Raw genomic sequence first — 17,975 nt, 5'->3', positions numbered from 1 at the left:
CCTCTAAGTTGTAGCCATGGGTTCTTATGAATCTTCATTAGAAAAGGCAACCTGTTTTTTTCCCAAAAACATGTGTTTTTTTCTCATATAGTTTTCCAAACCTAGAGTTTCAATTATCCTTCTTGGGAAAATGTACCTGAAAATTAAATTTGAGGAAGGAAGGAGGGAAGGTGAGAGGCATGATGATGAGTACAGATCAGTAGGCTTGGGCGGTTTCATTCGTTAATTTCGTAATTTGTTATTAATTCGTATTTAAATTAGCTTACGATCCAATATTGAGCCATGCAGGAATAGTGTGAGGAGTAAATTAGATTCGAAACAATTTTTTCAATTTATTTCGTAATTATTTTGTAATTATTTCGTAATTATTTTGTAATTATTTCGTAATTATTTTCGCATGTCTGGTGCAAGTTTTATAGTTGTTGTTTATTTTATCACACCAACAATCAACAACAGACGGAGAGGGAAGCTTCAGAAGTTCCCCCTGTCCCATTTGGAGGTTTTTTTAGCATATTGCGCAATCGCGTCCGCCATTAACGAATCAATTCGTAATTATACGAAATTTTGTATATTTCGAAATTTTTTAAAGGAAAATTTCAGAATTATTAAAAAAAACGAAACGCAAGGGCCCCCTAAAAACAAAACAAGTTTAGAACCAAATTTTTCCGTGGTTACCCAAGCCTACAGATCAGCTGAGTCTCAAGGCTGGAGCCAAGCTATATCACTCATAAACTCATAATGGCTAGTTTTACTCTTCCGCTTTCTTCCCTTCAATCTGACATGCTTTTAGGCAATGTTTACAATTGTTAGCCTGAAGACAGCTAGCCTTGAACTTCTCTCTTCCCCACAAAATACGCAAGAAACTAGAATGCCAGCTGAACAGTATTTCCAATATTTCCAGTCAATTGCACGTTACTTCTACATGATTCAAGCTATGAAAATAGGGCACACAAATATTTTCGCATGGCTTTCCTGTTGTGTTTCATCCTCAGATTTGATTTATTTCAGATTAGACGTTTGGGTTATCTCCTTTGTTGATAATTTCATATGATACATTTTTGATCTGTTCTGATAAAACTGGATTTCATTACATATAAAATCCAGGTCTTGTTTTTTTTAAAAAAAACAATATCTTTTTTTTAGTTTTAGAAATTCCACTTGGATGTCAAAAAACTCCTCTGCCTAATGGCTTTTTCACTGCACGTAAGGAGGTGTTTTCTGTCTCTGAGAAAGTACGTTATCAGTGTCATCGTGGCTATACAACCCCTAACAGGGTTGAGGAGGAAGAGATACAGTGTCTTCGAACGGGATGGAACCGAGAGCCCAAGTGTATCAGTAAGCGTTTTTTTAAAAATATATCTATATGTTTATTTGTTGTTTTCATTTGCTGTCAAGGTGGTTTCAGTTTTCTGCACTCCTATGCACTTATCATAACCCAAGGAACCATGCTCATGTAACTAAAATCTGGAAATTATATATACCATTTTAGATGTTTGGCAGCTGATATCTTTTTTCTTCTACGTTCTCCATTTGGGAAGCTACTCTTTGTAGTGCCTTTTAGATCATATGAATTAGAATAGAATAGAACAGTTGATAATGAATAATACTTATTCTCTGTTTCTTCAGAGACATGCCAAAAGCCAAATGAAGCAAATGTGGATTTTGTTGAAAAAGAATCATTTTTCTTGTCCCAAGAGACACTTCACTACAAATGTAAAGATGGCTTTCAAGTGAGCAAAACAGCTGTTGATGGCCACATACAATGCAAAGAAAACGGATGGGATTCATTGCCTGTATGTGTTGGTAAGTTAATGCAATATTGTTTTTGTAAATTTTTAAATCTACATCAGCAAGACATGAAGGCGGAGGGCAACTGAAATGATCAAAGGTTTGGAAGACAGGTCCTATGAGGAGACTGGAGAAAAGAAGGCAGAGAGGGGACATAATGACCAGGTTTGAAAGAATGTCATATTGAATTGGGGGGGGGGGGGGGCACAGATCTTTTTGTTGTTGTTGTTGCTCTGGAGACTAGGAATTTGTCATGTTTTTAGGTGCCTCAGACCACTTTGGTGCCAGGGTAGAACACATGAAATTCCAGGGAGACTGAGGCACAGAATGTTCAAATGTTTTTTTTTTTTCCTGGAAGTTCAGCAGCAGCAGGGTTTTGCTGCTCAAGTAAACACACAGTAGACTTCACCGGCACTGAAAATCTGAAGTCAGTCTTTATATATTCTCAAACTTACATGGCTCAGGAGGCAAAACCGACTCTGGAACTCATTGCCCGGAGAGATTAAGAAAGCCCCTATGTTAGAAACCTTTAAAAAGACCTGGCTCTGCCGTTGCTCTGCCGTTGTGCTTTCGGAGAGTAGCTACGGAATTTTATGCTATTTCTCCCTCAATATCCTTGTCCCAGGAGTCGTCGTCATCCCTCCCCCCCCCCCATGTACAAGGGTTTGTTTATTTTCCTGTCTCTCTATAAGTTCTCCCTTACAATTAGTTCTTCCCCTTATCTCACCCAGAGTTTTTAAATCATTTTATGTACATGCGGCCTGCTCTCTGTCGTTATGTTTGGTTTCCATGTTCTATGTATATTGTTTTATATGTTTTGATGTTTTACGCTTTAATGTTGTGTTGTTTATTTTATTATAATTTGTATTTTTATATTGTAGTTTTTTGTTTGGGCTAGGCCCCATGTAAGCCGCTCCGAGTTCCCATTGGGGAGATGGTAGTGGGGCATAAATACAGATTATTATGATTATGATTATGATTATGATTATGATTATTCTCCCTGGGGCCCAGAGTTAGCTGCAGACACGTGGGCTTCTCTGGTGCAAGAGACAAAAGAGCCGTTGATTCCTCAGATGTAAGAGACAGAGCTGGAACTGCTTTTCTCCAGAACAAGAGGAAGACGGGAAGCTAGTTTCTCCACTTCTTGATTCTTGTTGTAGTTTTGGAGTTGTAAACTGACCCTCCCTAGATCAACTGAGACAAGACCAGGGACTCAGTCAGCCGGCCTCAGAGCCTTTTTTTCCTCAGTTTTTCTCCCTTCACCCAAATATAAGCCAAGGGGCTGAAAAACTCAGCTTATATTCAAGTATATACTGTATTTGTTGGGAAAGTGGGTATTCTGCAAATAAACGACCTATCTCACCATCCAGCAATCTCCATGCTTACAGAGAGTTATTACAGGTTGAGTATCACTTACCTAAGATGTTTGGGACCTGAAGTATTTTAACTTTCAGATTCATTTGAATTTTGGAATACTTGTGTTTGCAAGTACATACATAATAGGATAGCTTCAAGATGGGTCCTAATATAATAAAAATGCATTGATATTTCATATGCACCTTACACACAGAGTCTAAATTTCCAATGTGCAAGTACGTTGAGCCATCAGAAAGGAGAGGTGTCACAGTCTAAGACACCATTGTAGACAATTTCGGATTTCGGAATGAGGGGCGCTCAAACTATAATATAACCTGTATTTTTGATCTTAAGAGGATTTCAACAGTGCTTAAAAAACAAAAAAAGACAAAAATATTTATCTGAAGCAAGACCCCAGCAAAAAAAATTGATGGTGCTCAAGTCAATGTAAATTAGATCTGCAATATACATTATGAATGCTGAGGAACATGACCACAATATGTCACTCTTAATATATATTATAGCTGCCTCATCTCACAGGTTTATTTGCTGTACATTTGTGGAATAAAATTTCCTATCATTAGCTCCTTTTTATAAAAAGTATTTCACCAAATTTAACATTTTGTTCAATATTTTCTTTAGCCATAGAATGTGATGTCCCCATTCTGGGGAATGGAAGCATTGAAGGAAAAGACCAATATGCCAACCGAGACGTGGTGAAATTTTCCTGTAAGAAAGGATATAGCAGAGTTGGGCCTGACTCTTCCCAGTGTTATTATTTTGGATGGTCTCCACAGCCTCCTGTTTGTAAAGGTACGCATTTTGCAAAATACTGTTTAAGATGTAGTTAAGGGATGCTCTGGGAGAAGAGAATCTCACACTGTAGAATGCAGTTTGACAGCAAGTTAAATGCCATGACTCAGTGTATGAAAACCTAGCAGTTGTAGTTTTTAAAAGCTTTTAGACTTCTGTGCAAAATAATGCTGTTGCCTCACCAAACTTCAACTCTCATGATTCCATAATATTGAGCCATGACAGTTAAAGTGGTGTAAAACTGCCTTAATCGATTGAATGAACAATTGTATTGATTAGCCAGTTGGCCTTATCAAAATAGACAGTGCAAACACAACATACAACATACACCTAGTCCTATTAAAATAAAATACAAATATACAGGTATTTGTCAGCTTGAAACCAATGTAGGTTGCCATTACGATCGCATTTGGTTCATGATGTCATGACCTTAATCCTATAGCATAGATGCACCATTAGTGTATTTCAAGGTCTTGCGTTCTCCCTCCATAAGTAATTGGACAAAATGTGATGCATGAAATATACTATTTTATTTTATTTATCGTGTCAGGAGCAACCAGACAGTTGTATTACATTTTTAACAAACAAACAGACAAAACACAAAGTTTGCAAGCTTGGTATTCTATTAAATGTCCTTTGACCAGTATCTGGCCACTTGGAGTGCCTCTGGTGTTGCTACAAGGAGGTCCTCCATTGTACATGTAGCAGGGCTCAGGTTGCATTGCAGCAGGTGGTCAGTGGTTTGCTCTTCTCCACACTCGCATGTTGTCGATTCCACTTTGTAGCCCCATTTCTTAAGATTGGCTCTGCATCTCGTGGTGCCTGAGCACAGTCTGTTCAGCACCTTCCAAGTCACCCAGTTTTCTCTGTGCCCAGCGGGGAGTCTCTCATTTGGTATCAGCCATTGATTGAGGCTCTGGGTTTGAGCCTGCCACTTTTGGACTCTCACTTGCTGGGGTGTTCCAGCGAGTGTCTCTGTAGATCTTAGAAAACTATTTCTTGATTTAAGTCATTGACGTGCTGGTGGATACCCAAACAAGGGATGAGCTGGAGATGTCACTGCCTTGATCCTTTCACTATTGGCTGCTACTTCTCGGCGGATGTCAGGTGGTGCAATACTGGCTAGACAGTGTAATTTCTCCAGTGGCATAGGGCGCAGATACCCCGTGATAATGCGGCATGTCTTAGTCTTAGTCTTAATGAGACTAAATATATTTTTGTTGTTCATTCGTTCAGTTGTCTCCGACTCTTCGTCACCTCATGGACCAGCCCACGCCAGAGCTCCCTGACGGCCGTCGCCACCCCCAGCTCCTTCAAGGTCAGTCCAGTCACTTCAAGGATGCCATCCATCCATCTTGCCCTTGGTTGGCCCCTCTTCCTTTTTCCTTCTACTTTCCCCAGCATTATTGTCTTCTCTAGGCTTTCCTGTCTCCTCATGATGTGGCCAAAGTACTTCAACTTTGTCTCTAGTATCCTTCCCTCCAGTGAGCAGTCGGGTGTAAGCTCACAGCAGCCGCTCCCAGAAAAGACACAGGACGCCAATCCGTAATCAATCAGGAAACTTTTACTACTGGACACGAATACACAATGAAAGCCAGGATTGGCACACAGGCGCACCCTTATATACCCTCCCCCACATTCGAATCCCCTCTTCCCGCCGACTGAGGATCCCGCTCAATATTCCCCGCCAAACCACCAACTGCCCTTCCCAAGGCCACCAGCTGCAAATCCTTATCGGTTCTCTATGTCAGGAATCTGGTTTTTTGCGCCACCATCCAAGGCCAGGAAACCGAGTCCTGACATAACGTCCCCCTCCTCCTCCTCTTCTTCCTGGAAGGGAAACATACATCACCATCATGTCCCTTCTTTGTCTAGCGGACCTTGGTATTTTTTCAACAGACTACAATGGAATGTTGGATGTACCTTCCCCAAAACCTTTGGCAGTTTCAATGTATATGTCACCTCATTTATCTTGTCAGAAATCCTGAAAGGACCAATGTATTTAGGAGACAATTTCCGAGAGGGGGTATTTAGCTTGAGGTTTTTGGTGCTCAGCCACACTAATTCCCCTTCTTCCAATCTATCTCCCTCCCTCCTTTTCCGGTCCGCAAACAACTTATACCTTCGTTGGGCTTCTCGGAGTGATTTCGCCACTTCTTCCCAATTCGCTTTCACTTTGTCTGGCCACCCTTCCTTTCCCCACAGCTCTTCCCCCCAACTCGGCAGCTTTGGTAAAGGGGTTACTTCCATGCCGTATACTATCTCAAAAGGGGATTTCCCTGTGGATGCGTGACAGGCCCCATTGTATGCGATTTCTGCAAACGGGAGTAAATCAGCCCAATCGGTCTGGCACTGGTTTGTGTATGTCCTTAGGAACAGCCCCAAAGTCTGTTTTGTGCTCTCAACCCCCCCCCCCCCCATTGGTCATGGGATGGAACGCTGAATTCAGGGTCCTTTCCACTCCCATCAACTGCATGAACCCTTCCCAGAATCGGGCCGTAAATTGCACCCCTCGATCACTGATCACCTGGTCTGGGCAGCCATGCAACCGGTAGATATGTTTGATAAACAGCTCAGCCAATTTTTCTGCAGATGGCAATTTAGGCAGCGCTATGGAATGTGCTTGTTTTGAGAATAAATCCATCACTGTCCATATGTAGCGTTGACCTCGGCTAATTGGGAGTTCGCCCACAAAGTCCATAGCAATTACCCTCCAAGGTTTTGATGGCTCTGCCACCTTTTGCAATAACCCCATTGGCTTTTGTGTGGTTGCCTTACTTTGTGCACACGCATTACATCGGGATACATACAGTTTGGTGTCACCCCTCATCCCGGGCCACCAACACTGACGTGCCACCATTTTCAGGGTTTTTGTTACTCCCCAGTGTCCTGCTCCCTTGTTGCCATGGCACCTAACCATCATTTTTTCCCTTAGGTTGCCTGGGATGTATAACTTCCTGTTTACAATTCCCAATCCGTCTTTCCATTCCACCTTTTCCTTGTTTCTTTCCAGCCACTTATCCTCCTTGCATGCTTGCCTTATCTCCTCCTCCCATCCCCCGTCCTTGCTCTCAACCCCCACCAGCTTTTGACTGCGCTCCGTTTGTGCTCGGGTTTGTACTGCCATGCCCCACTGCCGTTCTGAGAATATGCTCCCCTTTGGGCCTTGCCCCCTCCCTCCATTCTCCGGCATTCTTGACAACGTGTCTGCGACCACATTTTGTTTTCCCTTGTGGAACTGCAGCTTAAAATCAAATCTGCTGAAATACTGCCCCCACCTTATTTGCTTTGCTGACAATTGCCTGGGTGAGGTGAGGTATTGTAAGTTCTTATGGTAGGTCCACACTTCAAAGGGGATGCCACTTCCCTCTAATAAGTGCCTCCATGTTTCTAGAGCCCTCACGACTGACAGAGCCTCCTTTTCCCACACCGGCCAGTTCCGTTCAGTTTCGCTGAACTTTTTTGAGATGAACCCGCAGGGTTTCAACCTCCCTTCTGGATCCCTTTGCATCAGGGCCGCCCCATAAGCCCAATCTGATGCATCACAATGGATCACGAACGGCCTGGTCAAATCAGGGTGGACCAAGACTGGTCCTTCAGTGAATCTGCGTTTCAGTTCTTCAAAAGCCCTTTGGCACTCTGTTGACCAATTTAACTTTGCTCCCGGGGATCGTACCTTTACCGTTTCCCCCTTTCCCTTCGTCTTCAGCAGTTCAGTTAAGGGCAGAGTCGCCTGAGCAAAGTCCTCTATGAAACCCCGATAGAAATTTGCAAACCCCAACTTCCGGTGGAGGCAAGATGGAGGCTGCAGTGGCTCTCTGAAGCTCCGTGAACTTCAGAGGCTATAATCCACTCTCCAAGGGCTTGGAGACCACCAATTTCTCCCCAACGCCGACGGAAAGGGCCGGGTTGGACAGGATCTCACCAAAGGAGTCCAGGGTGAGGTGGTGGGGGTCCTCTGGGAGCCCCTCCAGCTTTCCCAAGAGACTCCAATAGAGATCGAGCCCGAGAGGAGGACGCCGGCCGAAGGCGCGGCAAGCAAGCCTACCGTCTCCATTACACACTACGAATTACAAGACTCAAAAGAAAAAGACCTAAGAAAGATAAAGGAAGCAGAGAGAAAGAAGGAAAAGAATTGATATGAAACCCAGGACATAGCAAATGAGCAGAAAGCAGAAGAGAGCTAAGAGAACATTAGTACTTAAATATAAGAAACTAAGGGATTGAGAAGCTGAGGAGCTGAAACCAAACTACAGACTCAGCTCAACAGCTCTCCAACCTACCTTGAGAAGGAAGCCGTAAGTAACTACAAGTAACTACAAGAAGGACGCTGAGGGAAAGGACGAGAGCCGAGCAAGAGATATTGGCTGGACACCGACTGGATAGACGGAGGCGAGCCGGAGGCGAGACGGAGTAGACGGCGAGCAGAAGCGAGCAGAGGAGTGAAGGAGGCGCGGGTCGAAGGTGCGGCTGAGCGGCGAAACGGAGGAGCGGCGGAGCGGCGAGGAACAGCAAGGCGGCGGGGAGACAGAGGAGAGTTGAGCGGGATAGAAGAACAGAGAGGCCGAGGAACACCAGAAAAGGAGCTTGAGTGAGGGGAAGAAGAAGGCCGACACCCGAGAACCGTAAAGCAGGAAAGCCGAAAAACAAAACGCCGAAAAGAAAGGAACGTAAAAGAGAGGAGCCGTAAAGCAACAAAATAAGCCGTAAAAGCAACAAAAGAGGAGATAACTACCCAGACTACTATCCAGGCTATCCAGGCTATTAATCAGTGCATAGAGGAACAAAATGAAGGTACAGAAAATATAGAAGAAACTGAAGACAACAAAGGTAAAAAATAATATACCTTTAAATATACAGGTTGACTTGTTCCCTTTTTTTTTTTTTGAGTAAATTTCGAGTAAGTTTTTGAGTAAGCTTAAAGGTACCATATTAAGGGAATATTAATATCTAATATCTATGGAATAATTATAATAATAATAAGTATAATAATAAACATAAGCATATGAAATAACTAACAAATGCACATATATTTACATTGACTATTACATATTAATTCACTATAGATGGTATAAGTTTTGGATCAGTTATTGGCAATAATTAAATAATTAAATAATGAATTGATAATGAACTGCTACATGTTGATATAAGTAAGGAATGAATTGTTATATGTATGAATTGTTATATGTATGTAATAAAAATTAAATATTAAGATAACACTGTAGTAGAAATATAACAAACTAAAGAAAATATTGGAATATAACAAGAAGAAGGGAAAAAAATGGAAACAAAAGATATAGAGAAGACTGTCACAACTAAAACAGGCAAAATATCAGCAACAACTAGAAGAGACTCGATACAAGGAGAACCCACAGCCAAAGACCTAATGGTCATGCTAATAAAAATACAGAAAACACAAGAGAAGCTGCAGGAATCCCAAGAGAAAATGCAAAAATCCCAGGAGAACTTGCAAACCAAACTAGAGAAAATGATCAAAGATGAAATAGGAAACATGAGTGAAGAAATTAAAGGGGAAATTTCAAAAATGAAAGCTGAAATGAATTTGATACAAAAAGAGATGAATGAATTCAAAAAAGAAAATATAACCCAGAACAAATCAATAGATAAAATAAACAAAAAAGTGGAAAAATTAGAGGAAATAACAGAAAAAATGAAGAAACAGCGAGAAGCAGCGGAGATAAAAGAGACAGAATATCAATTGAGAATCAGAAATATAGAGGAAAACGAACAAAACAATTTAAGAAACACAATAACAGAAATAATAGCCAAAGTACTAGATATATCATATGAGGAGATGGATAAAAACATTGACCAACTGTACAGAGTACAGACAACCTACGCAAAAAGAAATGGCACAGCAAAAGACATTGTAGTCCATCTCACAAGAAAACATCTGAGAGACCAAATTTTAAAGATTAATGCTAAAAAACCTACAATCTACAGAGGAAAAAAAGTGACTATATTGAAAGAAGTACCTGCATTTATAATGAGCAGAAGGAAACAATACTATCTCTTGACAGATGAATTAAAGAGGCAGCAAATAAAATTCCGATGGGAGAAAAACGAAGGAGTAATGGTAACATATAACAAGGAAAAGTATTGGATTACTTCGACGGAAAAAGCAAGAGCATTCTACCAAAAGATAAAAGGGAAAGAGCAAGAACAAGGGAGAAAACAATCGGGGAAAAACCCTATGCCTAAGGAAAGTAAAGACCAAGAAGAAGCAGAAAGGGATTTAACAAAAACAGCCGACATAAGCAAGAAAGACAAAGAAGGAGTGCAACAGAGGCAAATCTCCCCAAAATACTATGACAAACAAACTCAGAGGAATAAAATACCTAAGGATTTAATGGACTTAAGAACCAATGATGACACTAAGGATCTTATCTAACAATGTTAATGGGCTAAATAGCCCCAACAAAAGAAAACTCATAAACAACCAACTGAAGAGTCTAAGGTGTGACGTAATAGCACTACAGGAGACACATGTGATGCAAAAACATTCTGCACACCTAGAAAATAAACAACTAGGAAAACTATATTACTCCTCCGCACCCAAAAAGAAAAAAGGAGTCGCAATATACATAAAGGAGAATCTCAACCCGGAGCTAGCATTTAAAGACGATGATGGTCGAATAATAGGGGTCAAATTTAAAAACAATGGCTTAGATATCCTCATATGTAATATCTATGCTCCCAATGGAGCAAAATCCACCTTTGTAAAGCTCTTAAAAAAGAAAATAAGAGAACATGCATATGATAATTTAATAATTATAGGGGACTTTAATGGCGTTCTGGATTGTGAGAAGGATAAATCAAAGAAAAGAAAAGCCAGAGGGGGAGACCCCAAAGGAGGAAGACTCCCAATCAGCTTTATACAGATATTACAGGAATTTCACTTAAAAGATATCTGGAGAATTAAGAACCCAGAAATTAGAGACTACACCTTCTATTCCAACAGGCACGAGACATGGTCTCGCATAGACATGTGCTGGGCATCAAATTCTTTAGCAGTAAAAACCAAAAATATTAAAATTTTACCTAGAACGCACACAGATCACTGCCCCCTAAAAATAGAAATGCAAATTAACCAAAAAGATAGGAGATGGAAACTAAATGATTCATTAATACGCTCAGATGAGGATATCAAATACAATAAAAAAATTTTACAAGAATACTTTGAAAATAACTTGAACAAAGGAACAAAATTGGAAATTGTCTGGGAGGCTAGTAAGGCAGTCATGCGGGGCCACTTCATTAAACAGGGAGCCCTAAAAAACAGGAAAAGAAGAGAAGAGCAAAAGAAACTGGAGGAGAAGTTAAAAATAAAAGAAGATTTATTTAAAAAAAGACCAGGTAATAAAAAAATACAACTAGAAATAGAGATAATAAGAAAGGAAATGAACACCGCTCAAATTAACCAAATGGCCAAAAACTTAAAATATTTAAAGGCGCAATATTTTGTTGGAGCCAACAAGCCAGGGAAATTTCTAGCAAGAAAACTAACAAAGAGAAGACAACAAAAATATATAACTCAGATAATAGAAAAAGGAAAAAATTACACAAAAGAGAAGGATATCGCCATGCAATTTAGAGAATTTTACCAAATATTATACAAGAAGGACACAACGGGAAAAGAAGATATAGCGGCATTCGTTTCAAATCAAAAGATTCCAAGGATATCAGAAGCAGAAAGAGAATACCTAAATGTACCAATAGAGGAAGAGGAAGTTAAACGAGCCATAAACAGATTAGCAACAAATAAAGCCCCTGGACCAGATGGCCTTACTGCCCAATATTATAAGACATTCAAAGAAGAAATAGCTACCCATCTGAAAGAAACAATGAACAACATAATGAGAGGCAATGAAATACCAAAGACCTGGCATGAAGCACATATCACTCTGATCCATAAGGAGGGTACAGAACCCTCCGAGCTAAAGAATTATCGGCCTATTTCCCTCCTCAATTGTGATTACAAAATCTTCACAAGCATATTGGCGGAAAGGTTTAAAAGATTGCTAAAGGAAAGGATAAAGGAAGATCAGAGAGGGTTTCTGCCAGGGAGACAAATGAGGGATAATGTGAGGACAATCTTAGACATTGTGGAATACTACGAGAAAAATACACAGAAAGAACTTGGACTACTTTTTCTTGATGCCGAGAAGGCATTTGATCAAACTAATTGGGACTTTTTAACATTTACTCTCAAAGAAATGGACATCGGACACTATATATTAAATGCCATAAGAGCCATATACACTGGACAATCGGCAAGAATAATAGTAAATGGGATACATACGGAGAAAATTAAAATACAGAGAGGGGTGAGGCAAGGTTGTCCTTTATCCCCCTTGCTGTTCATACTAATACTAGAAATTCTACTAGAAGGCTTAAGAACAGACAAGGATCTAAGAGGCTTAAGAATAAGGTCTGAGGAGTACAAGGTACTAGCATTCGCAGACGACCTAGTATGCATAATGGAGAGCCCAGTCCAAAATACTCAGAAATGGTTAACCAAAATAGAAGACTTCGGACGATTTGCTGGCCTAAAAATAAACAGAAAAAAAAACAAAAATATTAACCAAAAATGTTAAAAAAGAAGGGAAGGACAAAATCCATAAAGACTCTGGGATAGAGGTAGCTAAAAAGGTCAAGTATTTAGGCATCATAATCTCTACGTCAAACAGGAACCTATTTAAAGATAATTATGAAAAGATATGGGACACCCTACAAAAAAAACTTAAAAATTGGAAGTACCTAAATCTCTCTATTCTGGGGAAAATTTCAGTCATTAAAATGAATATTCTACCCAAAATGACCTTTTTATTTCAAATGATTCCTATTATAAAGACTGGAGCGTGTTTTAAGAAATGGAATAAGGACATTATGAATTTTATCTGGGACGGGAAAAAACCCAGGATTAGGTTCAAAAATCTTATAGACGCCAAAAGCAGAGGTGGACTGGCTTTACCAGATATACAATTATATTATGAGGCAAGTGCCCTATCCTGGGTAAAAACATGGGCGACCCTTGAACAAAAGAAAATACTAACTCTGGAGGGACATGACATTAGAAGGGGGTGGCACGCCTATCTATGGCATGGGAAAGCCGGAATAGAAAGAAATTTCACCAATCACTATATCAGATCATCTTTATTAAAAATCTGGAACAAATATAAAGACTTCTTTTATAAAAAAACACCTATGTGGATATCCCCAGTAGAGGCGTACCATAAGAGAGAAATCCCTTATCTCCTCCTCCCATCCCCCGTCCTTGCTCTCAACCCCCACCAGCTTTTGACTGCGCTCCGTTTGTGCTCGGGTTTGTACTGCCATGCCCCACTGCCATTCTGAGAATATGCTCCCCTTTGGGCCTTGCCCCCTCCCTCCATTCTCCGGCATTCTTGACAACGTGTCTGCGACCACATTTTGTTTTCCCTTGTGGAACCGCAGCTTAAAATCAAATCTGCTGAAATACTGCCCCCACCTTATTTGCTTTGCTGACAATTGCCTGGGTGAGGTGAGGTATTGTAAGTTCTTATGGTAGGTCCACACTTCAAAGGGGATGCCACTTCCCTCTAATAAGTGCCTCCATGTTTCTAGAGCCCTCACGACTGACAGAGCCTCCTTTTCCCACACCAGCCAGTTCCGTTCAGTTTCGCTGAACTTTTTTGAGATGAACCCGCAGGGTTTCAACCTCCCTTCTGGATCCCTTTGCATCAGGGCCGCCCCGTAAGCCCAATCTGATGCATCACAATGGATCACGAACGGCCTGGTCAAATCAGGGTGGACCAAGACTGGTCCTTCAGTGAATCTGCGTTTCAGTTCTTCAAAAGCCCTTTGGCACTCTGTTGACCAATTTAACTTTGCTCCCGGGGATCGTACCTTTACCATTTCCCCCTTTCCCTTCGTCTTCAGCAGTTCAGTTAAGGGCAGAGTCGCCTGAGCAAAGTCCTCTATGAAACCCCGATAGAAATTTGCAAACCCGAGGAACGATTGCAACTGTTTGCGCGTTTGGGGAGGGCTCCACCCCCTGACATCCTCCACCTTTGCCGGATCCATTGCTATCCCTCCCTTGGATATTCGGTATCCCAGGAAATCTATCTGCTCCCTATTGAACTCACATTTTGGCAGCTTTGCAAACAATTTTGCCTCCCTCAATTTCTGGAGCACCTCTCTCACCAATTTGACATGCGATCGTCTATCCCGGGTAAACACAATTACATCGTCCACATAGCAAAACACCCCGTGATACAATAATGGGTGTAACACCTCATTAATCATTTGCATAAATGCTGATCCAGAGCCTTTGAGTCCGAAGGGACAGACGGAAAATTCAAAATGGCCGAACGCACAGGTGAACGCCGTTTTCCACCTGTCCTCGGGCCTTATGCGCAGCTTATGATAAGCCTCGATCAAGTCAATTTTCGTGAACACCCTTGCTTCTGACAGTCTCGATAGCAAGTCTTTAGTTAGTGGCATGGGGTAGTTGTTGGTGGTGCTCACTGCGTTCAGCCCCGTATAGTCCACACACAGCCTCAACGATCCGTCCTTTTTGTGCCTAAACAGCACTGGGGCCCCCAAGGGTGATTCAGATGGCCTTATAAACCCTCGGGCCAAGTTTTTATCAATATATTTCCTCAGTTCCTCCATCTCCTTGACCGACATGGGGTATAATCTACTCCTGGGCAACTTAGCGTCCTCATTGAGTTTAATCTTAACTTCGACCCTCCTAGGAGGGGGAAGCTGATCTGCTTCCTTTTCGTCAAATACATCCTCAAAGTCTCTGTATTCAGGGGGAATCTCCTGCGCTCCGCCTGTCGTGCTTTCTTCCCCCTTGCAACACTCCCCCCCTTCTTCGCTCTGGAAGGCTATGCTGCCTTCCCTCCAATTGATCCGTGGGTTAGCTTCCTTTAACCATGGCATCCCCAGTATTACATTGTAAGTGGCCATAGGGGATACTACGAAGGTTATGCCGCCTTCCCAGCTCCCCACTTTACATCTCACTTCTCCCACTTCAAATCGTGCCGGGGCTCCAGCCGCCACTGAGCCATCCAGCTGCGAGAATGCTATGGGGCTTTGCAAGGGGGTTTTCTCACATTTCAGTTCGTTCGCTAATTCTGGGGTCATAATGTTTCTTGAGCAGCCGCAATCCATGAGGGCTTTGCAGCTGGCCCACTTCCCCTCCCCTTCTAGCCTGATCGGGAACACTAGCATTCCTGGGCTGTGACTCACCAGATCTCCCACTGGGGCCCTAGAAGGGGGGCTCTCCTCCGCTCTCTTCCCTGCGGCCGGTTTGAACTTTGGGAAATGGGAATCTCCCCCTTTCCTTTGTCGACATTCGGCAGCCCGATGGCCAAGGCGACCGCATACAAAGCAGCCGCCCCTCTGCTCCTTGGATCCTCCGGTTGGGGCTTTCCCGATCGTGCCTCTCTCCGTCCTCCGATTCTCCTCCTTTGCTCTCGTCTGCTGCGGCGCCGCTTCTTGGTGTCACTTAACCTGGGCCAACGTCGTCTCGACACGGCCAGCCAGCTCGATCCATCCGCCCATCTCCTCCGGATCATCGCGATGAAGTGCCCAGGTTAAGATCTCCTTCCGCAGGCCCTCCTTGAATATCTGTACCTTAGTGGTATTGGACCACTCCGGCACCTTTTCTGCTCTCAATCGGAACTCCTCGACGTATTCGGATACAGAGCGATGGCCTTGCGTTATCGTTTGCAGCCTTTCCCTCGCCCGGACCCTCTCGAGCGGATCCCTGAAGCGTGCCTCCATCGCGGCCAGGAACCGCCTCGTAGATCCCAAACATGGATCGCGCCTGGCGTGGAGCTGGACGTACCACTCTGCTGCTCCCCCTCTCAGCGCTGCGCCCACTGCTCGCACCCTGCTTGCCTCCGATCCGAAGGTAAGGGCGTTATCCTCTAGATATCCTCTCACCATGGTCAGGAAGTACGCGAGGCTCCCGGCTTCTCCTCCGAATTCGATCCTCAGCTCCTCCCTTCTGGGTTGGTAGAGAAGGGGCTGCCTCTCCCGGCTCTCCGCTCGCGGTGGCCCTCCCTGGAGCCCTCGCTGCTCCGGGGGCATTTCCTGACGCCCTGTGCCACGGCCGGCTCCGGCCGGGGGCACCAGGAACGTCTGCTGGGGCGCTAGTCCCCGGGGTTGTCCCTCCTCCTCATCGCTCTCCGCAGCGGTCCTCCAACTCGTCTGCGTTTTAGGACGTGCCCCGGGTCCCCGGTCACTCCTCTCCTCCGCGCTCCACATCGACTCCCCTCGGGGTTGTGGTTCCTCTAACAAGGGTGCCAGTCGCTCCATCACCTTCGACATCATCGCGAGGGTGGTCTCCATGGACGCCAACTTTTCCTCCAAGTAATCCAACCTCTGCGGGGAGGGGAAGTCTAGCCCGCTGCTTTCTCTCGCTGCTGCCCCTGCCCCCTTCACTCGCCTCTGTGTGACTCCGTTGGGCTGGGCGTACGCAGTCGATGAAGCCAAGGCATTCACTCTCTCCAGCTCCTCTTCCGCATTCTCAAAAGGGGAGGCTGGTTCTCCCCCCTCCGTTGGATCTTCCTCTCGTTGCATAGGGGTACCTCACCACAGCCGTGGGATGGCACCGAGGAATCCTGGCTTAATGTAAGCTCACAGCAGCCGCTCCCAGAAAAGACACAGGACGCCAATCCGTAATCAATCAGGAAACTTTTACTACTGGACACGAATACACAATGAAAGCCAGGATTGGCACACAGGTGCAAGTCAACCCTTATATACCCTCCCCCACATTCGAATCCCCTCTTCCCGCCGACTGAGGATCCCGCTCAATATTCCCCGCCAAACCACCAACTGCCCTTCCCAAGGCCACCAGCTGCAAATCCTTATCGGTTCTCCATGTCAGGAATCTGTTTTTTTGCGCCACCATCCAAGGCCAGGAAACCGAGTCCTGACAGTCGGGCTTTATTTCCTGGAGGATAGACTGGTTGGATCTTCTCGCAGTCCAAGGGACTCTCAGAACTTTGCTCCAACACCACAGTTCAAAATCTATCTTCCTTCACTCAGCCTTCCCTAAGGTCCAGCTCTCACATCCGAAAGGTTACTACATGGAATACCATGGCTTTGACTATGCGGATCTTTGTTGCCAGTCTGATGTCTCTACTCTTTACTATTTTATCGAGATTGGACATTGCTCTCCTCCCAAGAAGTAAGCGTCTTCTGATTTCCTGGCCACAGTCTGCATCTGCAGTAATCTTTGCTCCTAGAAATACAAAGTCTGTCACGGCCTCCACATTTTCTCCCTCTATTTTCCAGTTGTCAATCATTCTTGTTGCCATAATCTTGGTTTTTTTGATGTTTAGCTGCAACCCGGCTTTTGCGCTTTCTTCTTTCACCTTGATTAGAAGGCTCCTCAGCTCCTCCTCGCTTTCAGCCATCAGAGTGATGTCATCTGCATATCTGAGGTTGTTAATGTTTCTTCCAGCAATTTTCACCCCAGCTTTGCATTCATCAAGCCCCGCACATCGCATGATGTGTTCTGCATACACGTTAAAAAGGTTGGGTGAGAGTATGCAGCCTTGCCGTATGCCTTTCCCAATCTTGAACCAGTCTGTTGTTCCGTGGTCAGTTCTTACTGTTGCTACTTGGTCCTTGTACAGATTCCTCAGGAGAGAGACAAGGTGGCTTGGTATGCCCATCCCACCAAGAACTTGCCACAATTTATTATGATCCACACAGTCAAAGGCTTTAGAATAGTCAATGAAGCAGAAGTAGATGTTTTTCTGAAACTCCCTGCCTTTCTCCATTATCCAGCGGATATTGGCAATCTGGTCTCTCGTTCCTCTGCCTTTTCTAAACCCAGCTTGAACATCTGGCAGCTCTCGCTCCATGTATTGCTGGAGTCTTCCTTGCAGGATCTTGAGCATTACCTTACTGGCATGAGAAATAAGGGCCACTGTACGGAGGTTTGAGCAGTCTTTCGCATTTCCCTTTTTTGGTATGGGGATATAAGTTGA

General features: G+C 43.5%; 1 protein-coding gene across 2 annotated transcripts in view; it reads left to right on the top strand.

Moving 5' to 3' along the window:
• CFH (complement factor H) overlaps positions 1-17,975 on the top strand; it is an 80,883-nt gene that overhangs the window by 30,040 nt on the left and 32,868 nt on the right. For both annotated transcript variants that reach the window (XM_067467599.1, XM_067467598.1), the window contains exons 10-12: positions 1,144-1,335; positions 1,627-1,803; positions 3,787-3,957. In XM_067467599.1, coding sequence (XP_067323700.1) covers positions 1,144-1,335; positions 1,627-1,803; positions 3,787-3,957 — 540 coding nt within the window. The remainder of the gene's footprint in view (positions 1-1,143; positions 1,336-1,626; positions 1,804-3,786; positions 3,958-17,975) is intronic.

This window comes from Anolis sagrei, chromosome 4 (assembly GCF_037176765.1).
Source record: "Anolis sagrei isolate rAnoSag1 chromosome 4, rAnoSag1.mat, whole genome shotgun sequence".
Taxonomy (NCBI): domain Eukaryota; kingdom Metazoa; phylum Chordata; class Lepidosauria; order Squamata; family Dactyloidae; genus Anolis; species Anolis sagrei.
The sequence above is the reverse complement of the archived record's forward strand: the minus strand, read 5'-3'. Positions and strand labels throughout refer to the sequence as shown.